Source organism: Alexandromys fortis, unplaced genomic scaffold, assembly GCF_014885135.2.
Source record: "Alexandromys fortis isolate MF-2015 unplaced genomic scaffold, M_Fortis_MF-2015_v1.1 scaffold_3, whole genome shotgun sequence".
In the NCBI taxonomy this organism is placed as follows: domain Eukaryota; kingdom Metazoa; phylum Chordata; class Mammalia; order Rodentia; family Cricetidae; genus Alexandromys; species Alexandromys fortis.
In genome coordinates, this window is record NW_026067909.1 from 9482629 (window position 1) to 9506329 (window position 23701).

Genomic DNA, 23701 nt, shown 5'->3' on the forward strand with positions numbered 1-23701 from the left:
TGGTTGGTTCAGCAACCCATCCGTCAGGAGCCGCAGCTAGGCGGGGCTTCCCGGAGAGGCAGTGTAGCGACCTGGGTGCTGCACTCGAGGAGCGGCGCCTAGTTCCGAGGTGCGGAAGAGTGAGGGAGCCCGTGCTTAAGAGCCCGAGATTCCTCCGGAGAGAAACTGCCGTACGCTCGGGTTGGGTCGCAGGGCCTGTCACTGAGCTCCCACCCTGCACCCTCACCAGAGGCCCAAAGGCCCAGGGAACGGAAAAGTCATTTCGGTGGGCAACTAGTGTCGGGGACAGTCAGCACCGCGGACGCCGGATACCAGAGGAAGGCAGAGTCCGCCGGAACCCCGAGCTGCCTGTTCCCGTAGGCCGAGGTGGAGCGAAGGCCCCATCCCGGGACAGCGTCGGCTCATTACTCTGCGCTCCTTGTGCTTTGGAGAAGACCCCTCCCCCCCCCAAAAAAAATAAAACTCGAGGTCACAACCCTGCATGCAGCAGCTCATACTTGCTCCCATTTGAAGAAAGACTCTGAAAGTCAGAAAAGTTGGTATTAGGGCGAAATGAAGTGTTCCACCCACTCAAGTAAGTAGGGTACATCTGTGTCAGACGCAAACAATGTTTCCAACACTGAAATTTCAAAGAAACGAGTAAGCACGTCCTCCTCAGAAAACCGATAGATGCAGGCCTGGGGGCGCGCATTCACGTGTCGTCCGGAGTGCGAGCTCGGCTCGGCCGATGCGGCCAACAGGCACATAGCCCGCTCGGAGCCTGCCAGAGCCCCTCACGGCCCCCACGGCGGCTCTCGGGACCGCTGTGCATGTCTTCACTGCGTTCAGCAGTCCGGCTTGCCTCCTTAATCTGGGGAACCCTCCCACCGGGTCTGCCGCGTGTCCCGGCAACCGTTGCTAGGGGGCGGGGCTCATCTTGGCGCGGCCCCGGATGCCCGCGGCTTACGAATATTTGGATATTCAAATGAGACCCCGCCCCCGTTGCCATGGCGCCAGGGCCGCAACCCCCTCCGCGGTGGAAAAAAGAAAGCCCTCACTTAAGAGAGCGACCGCCGCGGTGGTGGGGCCCAGGGATGCGCCCAGGACTTGGGCACCCTGGCCCACCCCTCAGGTGAGAGCTAGGTACCGCTTCTCCATGTCCTTTGTGCTAGGGGAAACCTGGGCCGAAGGGTGGGGCCTACATCTTGTGGGGCAGACACACTGTACTGAGTATAAGCAATAAGTAGTGAAGTGCAGTGGAAGGAGACAACTCTTACTTCTAAGTAAAGACAGTAAAAAGTGAAGAAGTTTGGGGTCGGTCAAACCTGGATGGAGGTGTAGAGAGGTACCTGAAAAAACTCCATATGTATGGAAAGTTCAGGAGAGGTGGGCCTACAGAAGATTCTGAACCACACACCCAGCATCCCCTTTAGGCGTGGAAGAAGCAGCAGAATTTGGGTGAGGACCGTGTCTTCGTTTGCACTAGGTGACCCAGAGGGACCCTGGACTGTCTTCCTCATTGTCTGAGCCTCATCCACCTCTAAGGTCACAGGAGGTTCAAGATCAAGCCCCCAGCTAAAAGCACTCCATTCTTCTACCTGTTTGCTTCTGAGCTGACTTTGGCCAGCTTAACCAGGTGCTACAGAGCACAGTGACATAGCCAGGAAGCGAATCTAACTCTTTCTTACAGGTATTACATGTAGACACATGTGGCCCTCTTGCCCGGATGTTTGACCTACAACAGGAGCCAGGAACCTGCAGGTGGGGCCTCAGCCAGAGAAGTGGGTGGTTGGAGGGAATGTCTGCTATCTTGGTCCTGACCTTGACTCAAGAGACCAGTAAAGAAGAAGGATCCACAGCCAGATCTGGGGCAGCCCAGGGAACTGTCTGTAACCGCTGGCTGCTGGTCCATATAGGCATCTTGCCCAGTATCCCTAGTCTTATAACCTTAAAACAATATTCTTTATCATATGTGTGTGTGTGTGTGTGTGTGTGTGTGTGTGTGTGTGTGTGTACCACAGAGGCCAGAAGAGGGCATCTGATTCCTTGGGTACAGGCATATGGATGCTAGGAATCAAACACAGGTCCTCTGTACGAGCAGTCAAATGCTCTTAACCACTGAGCTATCTTTCCAGCCCCAACTCATAGTCTTTGTGAAGCCCAAGTTGGCAAAGACTGGAGCCAGTGCTCATTGCATGGACACTGTGGAAAACAAATACAGACCCAAAGAAAGGAATAGAGAAATCACTCAGACAGTAAATTGCCTGCTTTGTAAGCATGAAGACTTGAGTTTGATCCTCAGAATTCACATATAAAACGCCAGGCATGGTAAAGTGATCCTGTAATTCCAGCACTGGGGAGACAAAGACAGGCAGGTGCCTGGAATTTGCTGGCAAGTCAGCTTAGCCTATTTGGTAAGCCACATGCCAGTGAGAGACTTTCTCTCTCTCTCTCTCTCTCTCTCTCTCTCTCTCTCTCACAAAAAAAAAAAAAAAAAAAAAAAAAAAAAAGCCAGACGGTGGTGGTGCACAACTTTAATCCTAGCACTCAAGAGGCAGAGACAGGTGTATCTCTGTAAGTTCGAGGCCAGCCTGGTCTACAAGAGCTAGTGCCAGGACAGGCTCTAAAGCTGCAGAGAAACCTGTCTCGAAAAACTAGAAGAAAAAAAAAAGGAGGATGACACCTGAGGAATGACACCCAAGGTGTCCTCTGGCCTTCACATGCACGCACACATATGCTCACACACATTCACACATACACATACAAATTATAAAACAGTTAAATAATCTCCCCCCAACATATAGAAGGAAAGGGAGAGAAGTTATTAGCACAAGCAGGAAGTTTCAGCTGAAAGTAAGGGAGCAGACATGTGCTGTCCAGTTATCTAGACTGCTAAAGTGCCACGTCAGGCTGGGTTGTGGGGCTATGTGAGAGTTGACCTAATGGCTTTGTGGGCCATTGATGTGAACTAGAGCCTTGTAAACTAGGAGATTTGGCTCTCTGCCTCTCCTAACAGGTTGGATGTGGATGGACCCAGCCTGGGATGGATCCCAGGGACCTCGGCCAGGCACAGCTAGTATCCGGGTACGGGAGCTGAGCTGGCAGGGCCTAACCAACCCCTGCCCACAAAACAAGAGACGGGGCAGCCATGGGGATATCCACAGGGAGCGGAGGGTGGAAGAGCACCTTTCCCCTGCTCGGCTGGTAAGTGATTGGGGCCTGAGGCTCCACCGTGGGTCTGCATGAGATGGCATCTTGGCACCCCTTCTGCTGGTATCCAGCTTTCCCTCCGCTAGGTATCTCTTACCTTTCCACCAGTAGGGTCCCTGCCAGTAGCCCAAGTGACACAAGCATCCCCAGGCACTGAGATCACAGATGGCACTGTTGGGCCAGGATTCCGTAACTATTGGCTGAGGCCTGTGCTCACGCAGACAAGAAGCCTATTATTCAAGAGCTAATGTTGCAACAGGGAGAACTAGGAAGTGGCATATTGGGATGCTGAAAGGGCAGCTGGTCATGGCGCATGGCTCCCCTCCCAAGGCTAGAGTTCCTCAGTCTCCTCTCAACCAGCCTGAGGTAGGATCTGTCCTTGGTATGCTGGCTATATTGGCATCAGGTAAAGACTATTCTCCACATCCAGCGTGAGAGCTTATGAGTGTACCGCATCCCTGAATCCTGAGGTTTTGTAGAGTTCATCTGGACAACCCTGAAGCTCTCAGGATTTAGAGTTTGCTATCCACTCGTGGCTGACCACTATGAAGGAGAGAATCATGGTAGTTGGTATTACCAAGGACCTCCTCAGAATAACTGTTTAGCCTGCTAGGCCAGAGCCTGCATGTGTTCTCCCAAGGCGTCCCTCGATGCCGTAGCAGGTGTGGCCCACGATCCTGAGAGATCATGCCTATATTTCACATACAAAAAGGTCTTGCCCATCTACAAGGACAGATAGACCAGCAGGTCCCCACCCCTTGACTTCCAGCTTGAGTGTTTTTGTGTGTTCTCTGGTCCAGGTATGCTGTGGCTGGGTGCTGCTTACCAGGGTTCTGGGCTCCAACTGCATTGTTGAATCTGTATGAAGGTCTCACCTGGAGACTGGCACCTCAAGGGCAGGCCCTTCCCTGATAGTCAATTACAACCTCTGCTCGTGTCATGCCCACCAGCCAAACTGTTATTGCAAGCCCAATCTGGATGAGGCAGGGGAACATTTGCCACCTGCTCCAGTAGGCACCTTTACAGAGTCCTCAGCCAAAAGCATGGAGAAAACTGGAAGTGACACCTGATGATTTCTGCAGCAGGCCCTGGCCCAGGTAGATGACCTCCAACTGGTGAGGGTGCTGGAGATGTGTGTGGACACCCGTAAGAACAGCCTGGGGAACTTCGGTGAGAGCCGCCAGTCACACCCGTGCCCCTGTGACTGTCACAACTAGACCTTTCCATGAGCCAACTGTATTTTCTGGTTGTACATGAAAGCTAGCCAACACCCTGGACAGGATGTACCTTTCCTTAGGAATGGACCATAGAAATAAGACATATACTCGACTTAGAAGTTTTAGCCCAGGGTATATATTCCGAAAGGACTTTCCAAGGACCACACCCAAACACCAATACCAATATGGACAAATAACAAAGGTACTATGCTCCCATGCAAGGTGCTCCCGGAACTTATCTTGAATGGATTTGGATTATAGACACATTGCACAAATGTTATATTAATCCCTTATGTATCTTCCTCCAGAATCCCCTCTGCAATTACTACAGCAGAAATCTTTCCATTCTTTCTCTTTCATGCTTGTGCACACTCACACACACACACACACACACACACACACACACACACATTACCTCTGAGACACTTGTTTTTTAAATCTGAGCAACCATTCTTCTTGTTCACTAATGCTTCAGTGCCTGCTACTTCCTAGGGAGACCATTATCTTAAATACTCTCAGTGTAATGATCCAAGTCAGAAAAGAACACTGATAGAGCACTCTTATCTGTGTCACAGACCTTGTTCAAATTTCACCAACCATCCCAACAGGAAGGATTCCTGCTGTGCAGGATAGTTGTGCATTTTCTTTGCTTTTCTCTGATTACCAGTGAAGTTAAACACCTCCAATCCCGGTTAGCTTGTTTTTCAATTTTGCAATTTAAGTGTTTGACAGCTCAGTGCAGTATCTCTGTGCACCTGTGAGATCAGGGGGCACCAGCTCTTTGTTGGGGCCTTCTAGGACATCCTAGACACCTCTCTACATCATTCAGGGATTCTGTGTCTAGGGCCAGAGTCTCACCCTAAGAAGCTTTGAGAATGGGGGTCTGGAGCTTTAGGCTGTGCAGGACACTGGCAGGGCATTCCTGAGACGTGTTACGTAATGTTGCATGTTGAAAGACCTCCAAAGGGGTACTTCAGGTCCTGGGATCGATGAGGGGATGTGCTCAGGGTTCACCTTATCCATGCCAACTTTGCTCCTCTTCTTCGAGTCAGGTTCTTGCCAGTGTGTTCACCTTTCTACACCTATTTTACCTGTGCTAGGCTGCACCCAGGTGGAAGGACATGCAACCCCTACACGGCGAGGGGAGAGAAGGCTCAGAACATTTGGGCCAGTTCCTCCACAGGCCCCAGAGAATCGGTCCCTCTATGAGCCAGAAAAGCCATGTGCCTGTGAACAATCCCTCTTGGGGGTGTGGGGAACACTGCAAAGAGGTGGGCAGGATTGTTGGGGCTAGGCCAACCTCTCCTTCCTGTGGCCCACAGGAGTGCACCTCCCTAACCTGATCCAACTGAAGCTGAACCACAGCTGCCTGGGCTCCCTCAGGTGAGAGCCTGGTCTAGGGCAAGCAGGGTCTGGGGCCTGGAACTCAGCTGCTGCAGGCTGCCCCTACTGTCAAGATTCTGCTCCACCCTGTCGACCCTTGGAGGGTGAAGGCTGCCATCAAATGGTTTTAGAGACATTTTTTCAGGTGTGGGCTCCATGGAAGGGAGGGAGGGAGGACTCCAGGGTAGGATCCTTTCTGGGTGGGTCCCACGTGTCCCGCCTTCAAAGTATCTTAGGGTCTCTGGCTCCTATTTTGACACCCTGCAGTGAGGCATGTCCCTCTTCTCATCCTTAGGGGGAAGCACCTACCATATGAGAGTGATACAAAAAAGCCAAAGCCAGGGTTCTAGTCAAGGTGGTCATAACCAGGTGTTGTGGCTGATAAGCCAAGCGTATGCTTCAACCTTCAGCAAAGTAAGGGGTTTCTGGCAGATAGCCCAAACCAGTCTATACTTGGAGGCTCCGGAGCTCCCTTACCTCATATTACAACCCAGGCATCAACTACACCCTAAGGGCCAGGAGCTGAAGGAAGTGGCTAGTGCCCCCAGGAAGAAGAGAAGGTAGGAGCTGCCTCCAAGCTGACCCTCCACTAGAAACCAGACCCGGCAGAACATGTATCCCCTGGTCGGGCTGAAGTGTCGAGAAAGCTTGGTGTTCTCAGAGTTCTTAGGAACTAGCTTAAAAGATGGCATTCAAAATGCAAGGCCACCTTGTGGTTCTGTCCCACTGGACTAGAAAGAACAAAGGTAGGGGCTGGAGAGATGGTTCAGCAGTTAAGAGCATTGCCTGCTTTTCCAAAGGTCCTGAGTTCAATTCCCAACAACCACATGATGACTCACAATCATAAGTAATGATGTATGGTGCCCTCCTCTGGCCTGCAGGCATATACACAGACAGAATATTGTATACATAATAAATTTTAAAAATTAAAAAAAAGAACAAAGGTAAGAGAATAGCACACTGTATCTGGTAGTTTGAACAAAGGTGCTTGTGAAGATGCTGCTGCCTCAAACCTAGAAGTGTAAAGCAGAGAAATTAGTTAAATTTTTAGAAAGAAGCTAGGGATGTAGTTCAGTTAGTAGAGCAAAGTCCTGGATTCAATTCACCATAACACACACACACACACACACACACACACACACACACACACTGTCTCCTCTCTTTCTCTTAAGTTTTTAACTATCTGAATTGGACTCCAAGTGTAGCATCCAGTTGTTCCCAGTTGATTTCCTTACATTGCTGGTTAACAAAGCACTAAACAGAATTCAGCAAAGCAATGAAGATGCATGCACAAATGCAGGCAAAGACAAGAGAGCTGATGCTTCAGCAGCAGCCATGGAGGAACAGATGTCAAGGAGTCACCTGGTCCTGAAGCCCAACAGCCCTTCCTAGGGATGACATGAGACATAAGTTCCCAGCTGTGCACCTGGAGTCACGTGATGTTCTAGCAGATGGCTCTTCCTCCAGATTAACAGAGAAGTTTTCTAGGTCTGAGTAAAGAAATTTTCTCAAAGAACAATAAAGGTATATTTTTAAAAGGCAGCTCAAATAAAATAAAGGATGCTGGGAATGGTGGCACATATTTTTAATCCAGCACTCAGGAAGCTAAGGTAGTTTGATTTATGTAAATTCAAGGCCAGCATGGTCTACAAAGTGAATTCCAAGACTGCCAGGGCTACACAGTGAAACCCTGCAAACAAACAACAAACAAACAAATGATGGAAAATATGACCGAGAAGCAAAGATACTATAAAACTAAGAAATAATGAGACTGGGTATAGTGGTACAGGCCTGTGACCTCACACTAAGTCATCCTCAGCTCCATAGATAGTGAGTTCAAGGCCAATCTGGAATACATGAGAGCCTGTCTCAAAACAATGAAAACCTTAAGAAACAAAAAATAATCCCAGAGGTGGCAGTACATGCCTTTTAGTCCCAGCACTAGAGAGGCAGAGACAAGCGGATCTCTCTGAGTACCAGTCTGGTCTACAGAGTGAGTTCCAGGACAGGCTCCAAAGCTACATAGAGAAACCCTGTCTTGAAATACAAAGAGAAAAAAAAAAGAACATAAAATAGTACTTAAAATAATTCTACAGGAAATACAGTCAGATCACAAATGTTTTGAAAAGACCCTCAGCAGTTTGATTACAGCAATGAAAAACAGCGGAATTTTGAGTTCTTTCAGTTATCTAATCCTGCAGCTAGGCTAGTTGGTGTTCACCACCCTGTCGTGATTAAAATGAACAAACATTTGTAACAGGAAACTGAATAACGGCATCCCATAAACTGCTCTTGTAACATAGATGGCTGCAAAGATGAGCATTAGCTATTAAAGTCACAGGCAGTGCTGTAAGAGATGGGAAATAATTTCAATGTAGTTTGTCATTTCACCCGAAGCTGAGCTAATTTAGCCCCTGAAAACAACCACCACCATGCACACAAATGTTCTGAACACATGGGCTGGAACTGCCACCAAATGAATGGCTTCATGCTAGCAGGGCTGGGACAAGCATCTTTTACTCAGTGCCACTTCCATGTTCTGATACTCCACAGATAACTGGGTGCTGTTAAACATTATTTGGATGCATCTGTTTCATACACTCCATTGCTCATCATTCTGTCCTTGCTAGAGATGCTGGATTTTGATTCCTGTACCATGTGCTATTTTAAGGATGTATTCTCTTTTCTTGTTGATTAGCAGGAATTATCTGGTGCATTTTCAACTTTGCAGTATGTCCTTTCAGCCTAGAGATGGCCACCTGTGCAGAGCCCTTTGTTTAGGAACTCTGATCATTAGCTGGTCTCTTACCTCAATGCCATCTTACCTGTATAACTTGAGTCAGAGCTAGCTCTCCTCTGCTGCCCTTACTCTAGGCTGACCCTGACTGTCCTGAGCACTTCCTTATCCTTGCGCTTCAATCTTATAACCTGGTCATGCCAGTGGGCTTCGGACATTCGTGCATGCAAATCTTTTGTGGTTTTAAACCTGGAATTTAGAAAGATTTATGTACTAGTTTGGGCATACTTGTTAAGTTAAATACGTCCATGCATATGGCCTCTTTCTATTAGTATGTTTGCAAGTTTGCTCTCTGTAGTGTGCCAGTGAGCATGCTCACAAAAGACTACATCAGCTTATTTCATATCAGCCTAAAGTAGAGAAATTATTCCATACTACTCTAGAGCAAAGCCCAGGGACACACCAGTGAGAAGACATCACCATCCCCAGCTTGCTGTGGTGACAAGAAGTCCTGGGGTGGGTTAGCTCAGTAGTCAGACTCACAGCAAAGGCCCGGATCGTATAGGTGAGATAAGACCCTTTGTCACTTTGCCTGTGCTACCACGGGGCAGTTACTACAGCCTTCAGTAGAGGTGACTAGGAGAGTATAACCATTTTCCTGGGGCCACTTTGTAGGAACATAAACACAGGAACACAAATGGGCTTCAGCAGTACATTTGCCTAGGTTGGGCTGGATGCAGGTAGGGCAGGATGTTCCTTCCCAGGCTAGTGGGGAAATCTGCCCAGTTTGATCACCGTCTGCATGTACTGATCATTCTTGTCTTGTAGAGCTATCATCAACCTCCAACTTCATCTTCCAATGGTACCCTTCTAGTATGTCCATTTTTTCTCCATTTCACTTATAGGGTCTACTCTGCTCCAACATGACCTCATCCCAACTAACTAGAGCCACAGTGACCTTGTTTCCAAATACAGCCATGCTCTGAGGTTCCAGAGGCCAAGGCTTCAAATGTGACCTGGGGGGCACCTTCATCTACAGCAGGGGCTTTTTACCCAAAACAGTATAGGTGAAATCCCCAGAACCCTTTTCCACACAGCTGGTAAGAACTGTATCTTTCACAGTCTCTTCTTCCCTAGTTATTATCTAGGAGATGGGAATTATAGTTATGGTGGACCAACCAGCTCCCCACCAATCCCCTGCCCCTATATACTGCATAGTGACTATGGTTGTAAATGCCATCTTGTTTTGGTTTTTCATTGCTTTTTTTCTTTTTGGGTAATTATTGAAAATATGAAGAAATATTATACTGCCAGGTGAGGTGGTTCATAGCTGTAATCACAGCACTTAGGAAGCCGAGGAAGATATATTGCCATGAGTTTGTGGTCAGACCAGGCTCCAGAGTGAATTCTGGCCCAGTCTGGTCTGCAGAATAACATCCTAGCTCAAAAAATTGAAAGGAAGGATGGGAGAGAGGGAGGGAAGGAACACATAGCAAAGCTTTTAGTTGGCAGAAACTGAACTGAAGATACTATTCAGTAAGTAAATAGAGTACTTCGCTAATGTGGACAAAGCTCTGGTTAGATCCCCAGCACTATACAAACCAAGCATTGTGGTATTGTGGTGCATGCCTGTAGCCCCAGCATGTGAGAGCTACATACACATCATCCTCAGCTATATACATTGAATTCGAGGTCAGCCTGGGATACATGAGACTTTCTGGCTCGTGGTTTACTGGCAAGGTTCGGTGCATCTGTGGCATCTGATTGACTCTGCCTGCTTTCTCCTCCTCTTTCTGCTTGGAACTCCCACCTTGCCCTATTCTGCACAGCAATAGACCTAAAGCAGCTTCTTTATTAACCAATGGTATTCCCAGCATGCAGAGGGGAATCCCACATCACCTCCCCTTTTCTGTCTAAATAAAAAGGAAGGTTTTAACTTTAACATAGCAAGATTACATACAACAAAACAATTACCAAACAAGAATTATAGTTACAATATTTGTATCTACTTTATCTTTCATCATAACTAAGGAAAACTATTACTATATATTCTTCAACTCCGTCAAAGACTCCAAAAGGATATATTACCTAAGTAAACAGGAAGTACATTGTAAACAACTTCTAAAACTCTAGAATTGACAGAGACATCTCACTGCCTGGACAGTCCCCCAAAGTTCTTCTGTACCATTGGAGCACCCATCTTTGGTCTCCAGGCCCATCGTATCTAGCAGACTTTTCCATGAAGCAGGAAATTTGAAAGACAGTTCTGCCTGTATTGGCAGTTTGTCAGTCACTTTCTTCTGTGTCCTGCAGAATATCTAGCAGACTTTTTCATGAAGCAGAAACTCCGAAGGATCATCTCACCTTTAAGCAAGTTCAGCAGTCATTTTTCTGTGGGTCCTGCATGTCCAGTTCATACAGCATAACATCAAGCAGTCTAGGCAAGAGCAGTTTCTTGCCCAAATGGCTACCAAACTCAATGAGGAGCCTCTTCGATGCCCATCATCCTTTTGAAGTAGATTGGTGCTGTCAGGGGCAGATGTGTCTAATTGTCATGAAAAGTCCCAAGTTAGGTCTTTGAAAGGTTTGAAGATTATCTATCTAATTGAAACATATCTCTATATATCTAGAAAAACCTAACTAACATGACTACAAGCTTAACTATTATAGATGATTATCTATTAATCTATATTTCTTTTTTTTAAAGATTTTATTATGTATATAGTGTTCTGCCTGCATGTACACCTGCAGGCCAGAAGAGGGCAGCAGATCTCATAGATGGTTGTGAGCCACCATGTGGTTGCTGGGAATTGAACTCAGGACCTTTGGAAGAGCAGTCAGCGCTCTTAATCTCTGAGCCATCTCTCCAGCCCTATATTTCTTAATTATACATTACATTTTAAAATGAGCTACACAAACACAATACCTTAAGAGCAGAAATATACATATAACAAAATTGACCTTAAATTTGCATCAATAGACCAAAATCCATACCAATGAAAAGCATTCATCTCTATATCATACCCTCCTTTAAATGTAAACAAACATTTTAAAACAATATTTGGGAATTTGGGTGTAGTTCTCTCCAAGCTGCTTCCTGCTTTGGAAGAAGTATTTTTTGGGGAGGGGGGGTTCACAGAGACCATTAGCCTGGAAGGAATCCACAGGTTCTCATCTTTTGTGGAAACAAAGGCAGAACCTCTTTTCCAAAGCAACATATCCTTAGACCCAAAATTTGAAGTCAAGATACCTTTAAAATATATATGTTGGGGGCTGGAGAGATGAGTCAGTGGTTAAGAGTATTGCCTGCTATTCCAAAGGTCCTGAGTTCAATTCCCAGCAACCACATGGTGGCTCACAACCATCTGTAATGAGGTCTGATGCCCTTTTGTGGCCTGCAGGCATATATACAGACAGAGTATTATATACATTATATGTTTAGCAGCCCATACAATGAAATGTCTCTCTGTGCTTAGCTCATTCACAGTAAAAAATTCAAAGGAAACACAATAATATATATAATCCAGACTCTGTGTATTTTTCATCTTTATGTGACTTATTTTTCTTTACTCTTTTAATCTATCACTGTCTGTACTCTATCTTTTTACAGACTTTTTTTTTTTCAAGACAGGGTTTCTCTGTAGCTTTAGAGCCTGTCCTGGAACTAGCTCTTGTAGACCAGGCTGGTCTCAAACTCACAGAGATCCGCCTGCATCTGCCTCCTGAGTGCTGGGATTAAAGGCATGTGCCACCACTGCCTGGCAAGACTTTTATTTTTTAAAAAACCATTTACTTTCTTTCTATATTCTTTCTCCTCTCTCAAGCCTACGTACATTTATCCAACACTGTGACCCATTTAAAGTTCTTTTCCATCTGGATTTGTTTTTATTGCATGTGTATCTGCAATTATTTTTTGACCAGGAGCGCTTTTTCTTCTTTTAAAAGCTAAGTGGGCATGTCTAGGACCAACTCTGTGGCACTGCCTGTTGGCTCTGCACAGTCCAATATGATGGAGGCTTGTTCACTGCCTCTGAGAGCCATGCACATTGCCCCAGCTCCAGGGTTACAGTGGGTCTGTGTCACCATTAAGCAATTTGTAACATGCTGCTCACAGACCCCATTTAAGTGCTTGGCTTCCTGAAGGAGCCAGAGGTGTACATGCAACTATCACGAACCAAGAAACCACTGTTTCTTAAAGAAGCTGTGCCAGGTTTTTTCTTTTTCTTTCTTTTTCTTTTTTTTCTTATTTTCTGCTAATGCTGAATCAGAAAGACCTCTCTTAAATTCTTAAAGTAGGCGTGGTACTTCTGCTCACAGCCAGCAAACAGAGCCCATGGTGGGGGGGGGGGGGGGGGCAGCTACCAAGAAGACATGTTTAACTTTATTCTTTTGTGTCTAGAATTCCTTTCCAAGCTTTCTTAGGTTTTACGTGGATGTAGTCAACCACGTTGGTGCCAATTTGTGGAGGGGAATCCCACATCAGAGAAGAGAGGAGGGGAGGGGAGGGGAAGGGAGGGGAGGGGAAAGGGGAAGGGAGGAGAAAGGGGAGGGGAGGGGAAGGGAGGGGAGAGGAGAGGAGGGGAGGGGAGGGGAGGGGAGGGGAGGGGAGAGGAGAGGAGAGGAGAGGAGAGGAGAGGAGAGGAGAGGAGAGGAGGAAGAGAGTGGGCAGAAACACTACTGATTTTCCTGTTTTTTGTGTATCTGCACTCTGCACAGCTCACAGACACACAGTTCAGCACTGTACATCAGCACATAACAGTCTTGCCTCCTTATTGCCAACCCTTACGCTGTTCTTTTTTCTTGCCTTATAGTACTTGTCAGGACCTGGTAGACAGACCCTTTTTATTTATTTTATTATTATTATTATTATTATTATTATTATTATTTTGGTTTTTTTGAGACAGGATTTCTCTGTAGCTTTGGAGCCTGTGTTGGAACTAGCTCTTGTAGAACAGGCTGGCCTCAAACTTGCAGAGATCTGCCTGACGCCTGACTCTGTCTCCTGAGTGCTGGGATTAAATTTTTTTTTCTTTTAGTTTTTAGTTTTTCAAGACAGGGTTTCTCTGTGTATCTATGTAACAGTCCTAACAGTACAGGACTAGCTCTGTAGACCAGACTAACTCAAACACTCAGAGATCCACCTGCCTCTGCCTCCCTGAGTGCTGGGGTTAAAGGCAAGTACCACCACTGCCTGACTGACAGAATCTTTTTAAACAGCAGCAGTGAGAGCAGCCGTCCTTAGCTTAATCCTGATTTTGACTAACATGTGCCCAATGCCTCTCACAAGGATGATATAACTGTTATTCCTCCTTTAGTATTGTTAATGCTGTGTTCCTCCTTCATGGGTTGTTTTTGTTGTTGTTGTTGTTTTTGTTTGTTTGTTTGTTTGTTAGTGATGGTAGTGGGTTTTTGTTTGTTTTGTTTTATTTTTGGGTTTTTGGTTTTTCCAGACAGGGTTTCTCTGTGTAGCCTTGTCAGTCCTGGAACTCACTCTGTAGACCAGGCTGGCCTTGAACTCACAGAGATCTGCCAGCCTCTGCCTCCCAAGTGCTAGAACTAAAAACGTGCATCACCACACCTAACCACCCCCTTTTTAAAATTTTATGTGCATTAGTGTTTTGCCTGCATGTGTGTCTGTATGAGAATGTTGGAACCCCCGGAACTGGAGTTACAGACAGTTGTGAGCTGTCATGTGGGTACTGGGAATTGAATTCGAGTCCCCTGGAAGAATAGCCAATGCTCTTAGCCACTGAGCCATCTCTACAGCCCCTACAACTGACCCCTTAATGAGTTTTAATGATCCTCTTTGCATCCCAATGTCAACACTACTGGATTGTTCTTTGTTGGTTTATTTTGCTTTGTGTTTTTTTTTTGTTTGTTTTTTTTTTTTCTGAGACAGGGTTTGTCCTGTAGTACCTGGAACTTGCTCTGTAGACTAGGCTGGCTTGAACTCAGAAATCTGCCTACCTCTGCCTCCCAAGAGCTGGGATTTAAAGGTATGTGCCACCACCACCCCATCTGGATCATATTTTTATTTTTTTATTATTATTTATGTGGATGGGTATTTTGCCTGTAGGTATGTCTGTGTACCAGGTATATGCCTGGTACCTGAGTAGGGGCAGAAAGAGGTCTTTGTATCCCCTGGAACTAGAGTCACAGACAGTTGTGAGCTGCCATGTGGGTGCTGGAACCTAGGTCCTCTGGAAGAACAGCCAGTGCTCTTAACCTCTGAGTGTTCTCTCGAGCCCTGTCCTCCAACTTTGATCCTCCTGCACCTGCCTAAACCTCCCAGATGTTGGGATCATAGGTATGTGCTACTTCAGGCTAGCCTAGAATTCTGTGTAACCTAGGCTATACTTAGACTCATGGTGATCCTTTTGCCTCTGCATCACAAGTGCTGCAATTAAAGGCTTGTGCCACCACTGCCACCAGTTTTTTTTAATATTTATTTATTTATTATGTGTACAATATTCTGTTCGCGTGTATGCCTGAAGGCCAGAAGAGGGCACCAGACCTCATTACAGATGGTTTTGAGCCACCATGTGGTTGCTGGGAATTGAACTCAGGACCTTTGGAAGAGCAGGCAATGCTCTTAACCGCTGAGCCATCTCTCCAGCCCCCCAGGTTTTTTTTTTTTTTTAAGGTTTATTTATTTATTAAGTATACAGGCCAGAAGAGGGCACCAGATCTTATTACAGGTGGTTGTGAACCACCATGTGGTTGCTGGGAATTGAACTCAGGACCTTTGGAAGAGCAGGCAGTGCTCTTAACCAGTGAGCCATCTCTCCAGTCCCACTACCACCAGTTTTATAACATACTTTAAAACTTGGCTCAAACTAAGAGAGTCCTACTTTCAAATCAGGTTTCTGTTGTCATTGGTGGTGGTGGTGATGGTAGTATGGTAGGGCTGGAGTGTCTGTGTATGTGCACATACATACGTAGGTGCTCTTGCCCATGTATACACATGTGGAGGCCAGAGTCAGCACTAGATGTCTTCATATATCACTATCCACATTATTTTTTGAGAATGGGTCTGTTATTAAACCCACCACTTGCTGTTTCAACTAGGTAAGCTGGCCAGTGAACCCCTGCCTGCTTCCTCCTAGTGCTTAGACTATGGGATCAGGCAGCTATACCTAGCTTAAGTGATTGCAGGGGATTCAGCCTCAGTTCCTCACTCTTGCAGAGCAAGCACTTTACTCACTTTGCTACCTCCCAGTCCTTGAGCCAAGCTTTCTGTTCTATAAGTGCCAACCTTGTCAAGACCTAAAGCTGTTAATGCATGCTTTCTTCATACTGGTTTTTTATCATCCTACATTGCTGCTATGGTCACCTTGATTGTCTTTTCAGATGCATTATCTGTCTGTCTGTCTGTCCATCTATCATCTGTCTGTCTCTTCATCAGTCTTGCCAGTTAGAAATCAACTCTGGGTTGTTATCCTTCTCTAATTGTAGCAGATTCATCCTTATCTTGACCTCACTCTTCCTCCTTGGCTTCTGTTACTGTTCCTTCTCCTTGTGCTAAGTGCTTGTCACAGTTGTTCTAATTGTCCGGCTTTTTTCTTTTTCCAGACAGTCTCGAGTAACCCACGCTGACCTAAAACTTGCTATAACCAAGCCTGGCCTAGAATTCCTTTTCTGTTATTGTATTGTGTTGTTTGTTTGTTTATGTTTGTAGGTATTTTGCCTGCATGTATGACAGTGCACCATGTGCATGCCTGGTTCCCTCAGAGGCCAAAAGAGGGCATCACATCCCCTGGGGCTGGGGTTTTAGATGGTCAGGAGTTGCCATGTAGATGTTGGGAATTGAACTGCCATCCATTGGAAGAGCAGCCAGTGCTCTTACACTGAGCTTTCTCTCCAGACTGTGGTCTTGAGTTCTTCATCTTCCTGCCTCTGCTTCTGCTTCTGCGGTGCTGAGAATACAGACGTGAGCCACAGTGCTTGACTTGGTTTTATTTTGGGGAGGGGGGCAGAGCTTTTTGAGACAGGGTTTCTCTGTGTAGCCCTGGCTGTCCTGTACCTCAATTTATAGATCAGGCTATCCTTGAACCCAGAGATCCACCTGTATCTGGCTCCTCAATGTTGGGATTAAAAGTATAATCCACCACACCCAGCTCATTTTGTTTTAAATGACACGGATCTCACGAAAGCTAGCCTTGAGCTGAGGTCATGATGTTGTCTCCTTCAGCTTCCTGAACTTCAATACAGGTATGACACCACACCAGATATGGTAGTTTGATGTAATTGGCCCCCATAAGCCTACAGGGAGTGGCACTATTAGGAGGTGTGATTTTGTTGGAATAGGTATGCCTTGTTGGAGGAAGTGTGTCACTGTGTGGGTAGGCTTTGCAATCTTCTTTGCTTAAGCTATGCTCAGTGTTACACTCAGTCCACTTCCTATTGCTTCTGATCAACTATCAAGACATCACCATGTCTGCCTGCTTGCTACCATGCTCCACCATGATGATAATGGACTGAACCTCTGAACTATACGCACCACCCCAATTAAATGTTTTTCTTCATAAGAGTTGCCATGGCCATAGTGTGCCTTTACAGCAATAGAAACCCTAACTAAGACACCAGGCTAGTCTAACTTTTTGATAAGTTCATTTAAAACTGTAGACATTTCTTTGTGTCTGTTGTAAGACTCTATGAATGGTATATGCTTTGCTTTTTGCATTTTTCCTATTATTACGAAGTATGGTAAACTCTAATTATTTCCTAATACTTATTCCTCTACAACAAGAAGAATCTATTTTCAGCTGGATATATGGTCCACCAAAAGACATGGAAGTTGCCTGACTCCCTTGAAGCTCAGTCCAGTCATGTTAACTCTTCTGAGCTACAGGTTGCAAGAAGAAAGAAGTGGGCAAGCTCTGAAAAGGAATAGGCCAAAACAACAAAAAAACGCTTCAGGGACAAGACAAAGTGAAGGCAACCCCTCAGAAAACCAATGTGACCTACCACAGACAGCAATGATGAAAACTAAAACTAACTGCCCAAGGCAGTTTAAGAGAGAGAGAGAGAGAGAGAGAGAGAGAGAGAGAGAGAGAGAGAGAGAGAGAGAGAGAAGAGAGAGAGAGAGAGAGAGAGAGAAGAGAGAGAGAGAGAGAGAGAGAGAGAGAGAGGAGAGAGAGAGGAGAGAGAGAAAGAGCAGTGAAGAACACTTGATGCTCTCCCAAAGAACCTGAATTTGGATCCCAGCACTCAAGTCAGGGGGGTCACAACCATCTCTAACTCCAGCTCCAGAGTAGAGATCTAAGCCTCTCTGGCCTTCCAAGATACCTTCACACACATGGCATACACTCTGATACACATACACATAAATAAGTAAACTTTGTTTTAATAGGAACACAAAGGAAGGACAGAACCAGTTCTAACAAGTTGTCTTGAGAGAGAGAGAGAGAGAGAGAGAGAGAGAGAGAGAGAGAGAGAGATTGCTAGTATGGTGGTACACACCTGTATTGAGAGGCTGAAACAGGATAACTGCCTCAAGTTCCAGGTCAGCCTAGACTACAGTGTTAGATCATCTCAAACACTCAGGTGGGCTGGAGGGCTGGAGAGATGACCTGCTCTTCAGAGGACCTAGATTCAGTTCCCAATACCCATGTCAGGTGACTTGTCACCATCTGTTACTCTAACCCCAAGGGATCTGATATCGTCTTCTGGCCTCCATGAGTACCTGCACAAATGTGCTATATATTCACACACACACACACACACACACACACACACACACACACACGAATTTTAAAAAGAAAGCATGGTGATTTAAGGCAACTGATAGGGTAAATGCTGAATGAATCTTTGCAACTGAAGGACAAAGACTAAAGAAAATATATAGCCTAGAGCAACAGCAGTAAACAAGCCCCAGGCAGGCAACATGGTAGATGAGTCCTTACCAAAAAAACTTAGGGCCATGGAAAAATAGCGGCAGTTGATGAAGCCTGAGGTCAGTGACAATTGTACTATGAGGCAAAGAGCAGGTCAGTGATACAAGAAGAGCATCACAGCAGGCGAGAGCAAGGACAGGTCCTCAAACACACTCTCTGTGTACACTGCAGGGAAAAGAGGCCCCATGGGTATAATAAGCCAGACAGGGATGGACAGCAACATGTAGCAGGTACAAGTAGCCCATAGGGCTGCGTCAAGGCATCAGGTTGAAGGCAGCTCCTCATGGTCAATCTGGTATGCCTCAGGCTGGCCCCTCGCCCTTCTAACAAGGTGTGGGTGCTGAACAAGTGTTTGAGAAGGGGCCTCCACATGCCAGGGACCTCTATGCCCACAAACATGGGCTCTCCAGGGACACACTTTAACCTTCCCTGGGATGCTAGAGCAGGGAGAAGAATAGGAATCTCTGGAGCACATCAGCTGGAAGCTATCACAAGCAAAGGCACAACCATCCCTGCAGCTGAGGGCAGCCTAAGCGGGTGGTAGTTTGGCATTGGTTTTTGTTGGCTAAAGACAGAACCCTCAACCCCATGACAGCACCGATCACTCATAGTAGTTACTTATTGCTGCTTCTATGGCTAAATACCTGACAAGAAACAACTTAATGGGAGAGAGGTTTCTCTGGCTTATGGTTTATGGATTATAGCATCATGGCAGGGAAGACGTGACAGCAGGAGCAGCTCGTATCTGTGGCCGTGGAAGCTTGCTCACATCTGAGCAGATTAGAAAACAGAGAAAAGGGAGTGCCAGCAATCAGCTGGCTTTCTCCTTTTCCCTATTTTTTCTTCAGGATCCCTGCCCATGAGGAGATGCCACCCACATTCAGGGTGGGTCTTTCCTCCTCTGTTAAACCCTTCTGGAAATGCCTTCACAGACACATGCTCCAAATGTGTCTCCTAAGTGATTCTAAATCCAGTCAAGTTGACCCTGAAGATTAATCATCACACCACTCTGCCTGCCTTCTGCAGAGACCTGGGCACTTCTCTGGGCCACCTGCAGGTGCTGTGGCTGGCTCGCTGTGGCCTGACTGACTTGGATGGCATTGGCTCCTTCTTGGCACTGAAGGTAAGTCTGTAGCACTTGGGGACAAGGAACAGAGATCAAGTCAGACCCCAGCTAAGAGTCCCCCATGTGGTCCTCAGGAACTTTATGTCTCCTACAACAACATCTCAGACCTGAGCCCACTGTGCCTGCTCGAGCAACTGGAGGTGCTGGACCTTGAGGGCAACAATGTGGAAGACCTGGGGCAGATGCGGTACCTGCAGCTGTGTCCACGGCTGGCCACGCTCACACTGGAGGGGAATCTGGTGTGCTTGAAGCCAGACCCTGGCCCTTCCAACAAGGTATGGGTGCTGAACACCCAGTCAACATATATTTGGGATGGATACCCCTACCCAGAATGGGAACCTCGGGGCCCACATGCACCTTTTAGCTTGTTCTCCTTAAGAGCTATCCCTTCTGTCATTGGAGGCCTAAACAGCCTAATTGTTTGGCATCAGGCATATGCAAGCTCTGTTACAGCAGGTAAATCTACTTGAACCCCCACAAAGGCCACACATGCTCCAAGTGTACTATTCACCTCAATAACTGCTGCTTGATATTGACCCATAATCAGTTCCACATATTAGAGGGCATCCCTGAACCCTGGCTATGGGCTTGGAGGGTGAAGGTACCCATAGGCTCCAGTAGGATGAGGCAGTATCACTACCCTGTCTCCTCTGTCCTGCACCACAGCAGTCTGGAAGAGGGAGCCCCAGCAACCAGCTGGCCTGCAGGGCCCACCAGACCCAGGTCTGCTGTCCCCCTCCCTCTTTAGGCACCCCAGGACTACAATTATAGGGCAGAGGTAAAGAAGCTTATCCCCCAGCTCCACATCCTAGATGAGATACCCACCACATGCACCAACCTGCCTGCTTCCCAGAAGCTGAATCAGGACTGGCTGATGGTGAAGGAGGCCATCAAGGAAGGCAGCGTGCTTGACATTCTCCTCCCTCGGCTGGGTATGCCAAACACTTACTATGGACCTCGATACTATGCCCCAGTCTCCGACTCCAGAGGAGACCTCCTCTAGCCCTCCAGGAAGACAGGCTTCTACCGGTCCCCTAAGAGGACAGGCTTCGCTCAACCCCAGAGCAGAAGACCTCCACTAGTTCCCCAGGCCTCGCAGAGATGGGTGGCTGTATTTTGTTCCCTTTCCCAGCCTTAGCTCCTCTTTTGCAGAACCACGCAGACTGACCCCAGGTCAGGACACTCCCATTACAGCACCAGCTGGCTTCCCCTTTCCTATGTGGAAGAAGAGGAGGGTATAAGCCTGAGGGTCTTTCAGGAAGGAAAAGGAACCCTCACAGGCCAGTCCCTAGGTCACACAGCTTCTTGAGTGACAGGGCTGTGTTCTGTGGTCTGAGTTTGAAACATGCTGTCTATAATGAGCCCAGTGATCTCTGGATCTGACCCTGGACAGATTGTTCCCATGGAACCACTATACGGAAACTTGACCCAATCTTGCCTGTGCCTGAGACCCAACCATGGGCTCTGTCTTTGCTGGTCCCTGAGGGCCCCTTGCCTGAGAATCCAGCCACAGAAGACCATTCCAGCAGCCTCACCCATGGTAACTAAACCTATTTGGCCCAGAGCTGATATGGCAAGTACCTTGACCCCAAACCAGGCATAGCCACATCCTCTTCTTCAGGTGCTTGTCAAGTTCTCTGTGGGAACCCCACCAAAGGCCTGAGGGAGCGTAGACACCAGTACCAGGTATGCCTTCCCCACATATGACTACAACCCTCCTTCCCAAAGTAGACCATCACCTATTGCCCTCACCCCATGGTAGACCATTACCCAGAGCTCCCCGTCATACATCAGTGTTCAGGACTACTGGCATGTCCATGCTCTGGCCCTCCCACTCCGGGGTCAGGGTCCCCACAGCAGCCTTTTCCCTCCCTAGGAATGGGCACCCCTGGAGCAGCTGCCCTCACATAGGCCAGATCTGGCCACCCACCCCTCTACCCCAAGGCCTGACCCTACAGAAAGCTGTGACCTGGCCATGATTGGGCTCCGGGCCTGGAGGGAGCCTGGCCTGCGGTTGGTGTCCCTTACCCTGCCAACCCTACCACCTTTTGCCCTCTCTTGAGGGGGGAGGGATCTGGGCTGGAAGTTTCCTTTGTTGAGCAGCCATTGGTCTCCCATGGTGGTCAAAGGGGCCAAAGGCTAGAGTTCCATCCCAGTGTGATGGCCATTTGTCACTGGGTCTGAGGCAGACACGGTTGCAGCTCTGCCTTCTCCTGCCTCGGTCCTCTCCTCCACAGGCAGGTGGAGTTCCAGCAGGAAAGGCTTGCTCCAGCTCCAGCTCAGGACCCACAGAAGGCTCCTGAAGAACAGGAAGACCAGACTGGACCCAAGATTTCCCTAACCCCCCCACGCCTGGCCTCAGGTACTCTCAGTGCCTGAGAGTAACCTGACCCTCCATCTGGGAACGGCTGTTCCCACCTCAAACTAGGATAATATAGTCAGCCCCTTCCTTTTCCGGGTTCTGGGAAGGCAGACAGTCCTCTTCTTGGCGGAGTGGGGGGTGGGTAGGTTTCACAACCTAGAGAAGGTCAATCCCAGCTCCTCCTCCATACCATGACACCTTGAGGGCACCTGGGCTAAAGGAGAGAGGAAAGCATTCCACAAAAGAAGGCTACAGGGCAAGTCCAGAGGCAAGCATCTGTTGGGAGCCTCTGGTCGCCAAGGGTATCCAGAAGCAGACACCAGTTCTCAGGAGAAACTGACAGGAATCGAGGGGTGGGAAAGTGATGAACAAAACCACTAGGAGAGCAAGGCAGAGAGGGTTAGAAACTTTCAGTGGCTTCAACCCAGGCAGGACTGACCTGTGCTGGCATTGGGATGCAGAATTAAGCCAGGCAAACCCTTTCCAAGGGAGCCAGAGTGACTGCTGCTTCATTGGAAAGACCCTTACCCAGCAGTTCCTTAAAAAGGCACACTGTGGGCATGGACAGACATTGAGGGTATAGAGGTGGTCAGCGGCCATCTCTGAAGGACCACACAACCACACTTTTGCCTCTCTGTAGACTAGCTGGCACTTGGGGCAGTGGGTGGGAAGAGGACCCTCAGAGTGAAGCAGGATCAACAGCTGGCCCCCCAGTGGACAAGAACTGCACAGGTTAAAGGGCAGTAGAAAGGTGACCAGCAGAAGGGTTGACTGGAATGGTGTCTAGCCCTCTTGCTACAGATGTCAGGCCTAGAAGGCACTGGTGACCCTAGCCATCTACTTTATACTATTACAGAAGCTTAAGAACTAGCCTGAAGCCACCAGGGCCTCAGGGATGAGCACACACTCAAGAATGGAGGTCAGATGACCCAGAGCCAGAGCCCAATCACTTTATTTGCCTTAGAGCAGTGGCTCTCAACCTTCCTAATGCTGCAACCCTTTAATATGGTTCCTCATGTTGTGGTGACCCCCAACCATAAATTATCTTTGTTGCTACTTCATAACTGTAATTTTGCTACTGTTAGGAATCATAATGTAAATATCTGATATGCAGGATGCCTTATATATAACCCCTGTGGGGATGGTGACCCTCAGGTTGAGAACCACTGCTCTAGAGGTAGCCACAGGGCTGAAGCTGTATTTTCTCTGGAATGCAGATGAAGCAGAGCAAAGAGATGTGGCTTAGAGAGACAGGGATGCTTCCATCTGTAGGCTCCACAGTGAAACAGAAAAGGACACTGAAACCCTCTCCACTTGGGGTTGCACTGCCCCTAGCCTGCCATCATCTCCAGGCTGCAGCTAACTCTCCCCCACCTTGTCTGACAGGTCCTCTCTGACATGCTGTTTTTTTCCTTGTTTTCTAGAACTTTCCAGGACACCAGGCTTTCACCTGATCCCTTCTCCCCCAAAGTACCCAAAGCCACCTGAGTCAGGCAGCAGCTCCTCGGTGAGATCTGCAGATCTGCCCTTCAGAGGGCGTAGGCTTAGAGTCCTAGGTAGCTTGGGGCCTAGCCTGGGCGAGGGGTCTGGCCTGGGTGAGAGGCTGGCTGCAGTGACTGCCCTGAGAGCACTGGACCACCGAGTCCAGGGATGCCCAGACCCAAAGCCAGCACTAGGTCCAGCAGCTTGCCCTCCAGGCCTCCACTGCCTCCATCACCTGAACCCTATCCCTCCAGCCCACTCTCTCCCTTAATGTAACCCTCCCTTGTTGAGATCTCTTGGCCTGGATGG

The 23701-nt window shown here is 47.7% G+C and overlaps 1 protein-coding gene across 2 annotated transcripts; it reads left to right on the forward strand.

Moving 5' to 3' along the window:
- The first annotated feature begins 1000 nt into the window (after positions 1-1000).
- Lrrc56 (leucine rich repeat containing 56) lies at positions 1001-23679 on the forward strand. Of its 2 annotated transcripts, XM_050137259.1 has the most exons (13): positions 1011-1111; positions 1670-1740; positions 2996-3183; positions 4272-4359; positions 5729-5789; positions 19449-19545; positions 19623-19823; positions 20297-20480; positions 20942-21088; positions 21170-21234; positions 21425-21561; positions 21786-21910; positions 23335-23679. In XM_050137259.1, the coding sequence occupies exons 3-13, from the start codon at positions 3001-3003 to the stop codon at positions 23661-23663; spliced, it is 1617 nt and encodes a 538-aa protein (XP_049993216.1). In that variant the 5' UTR covers positions 1011-1111; positions 1670-1740; positions 2996-3000; the 3' UTR covers positions 23664-23679. The 2 variants fall into 2 exon arrangements, with proteins under 2 accessions (XP_049993214.1, XP_049993216.1); XM_050137257.1 differs by lacking the exon at positions 1670-1740 and having other exon boundaries at positions 1001-1111.
- Positions 23680-23701: the final 22 nt, after the last annotated feature.

Coding starts and splice junctions, on each gene's coding strand:
- Lrrc56 (XM_050137257.1), top strand. CDS start 3,001: ATGTGGATGGACCCAGCCTGGGATGGATCCCAGGGACCTCGGCCAGGC. Junction 20,481..20,941: donor CATTCTCCTCCCTCGGCTGG/GTATGCCAAACA, acceptor GACCCTGGACAG/ATTGTTCCCATGGAACCACT. Junction 21,911..23,334: donor CCCCCCACGCCTGGCCTCAG/GTACTCTCAGTG, acceptor CTTGTTTTCTAG/AACTTTCCAGGACACCAGGC.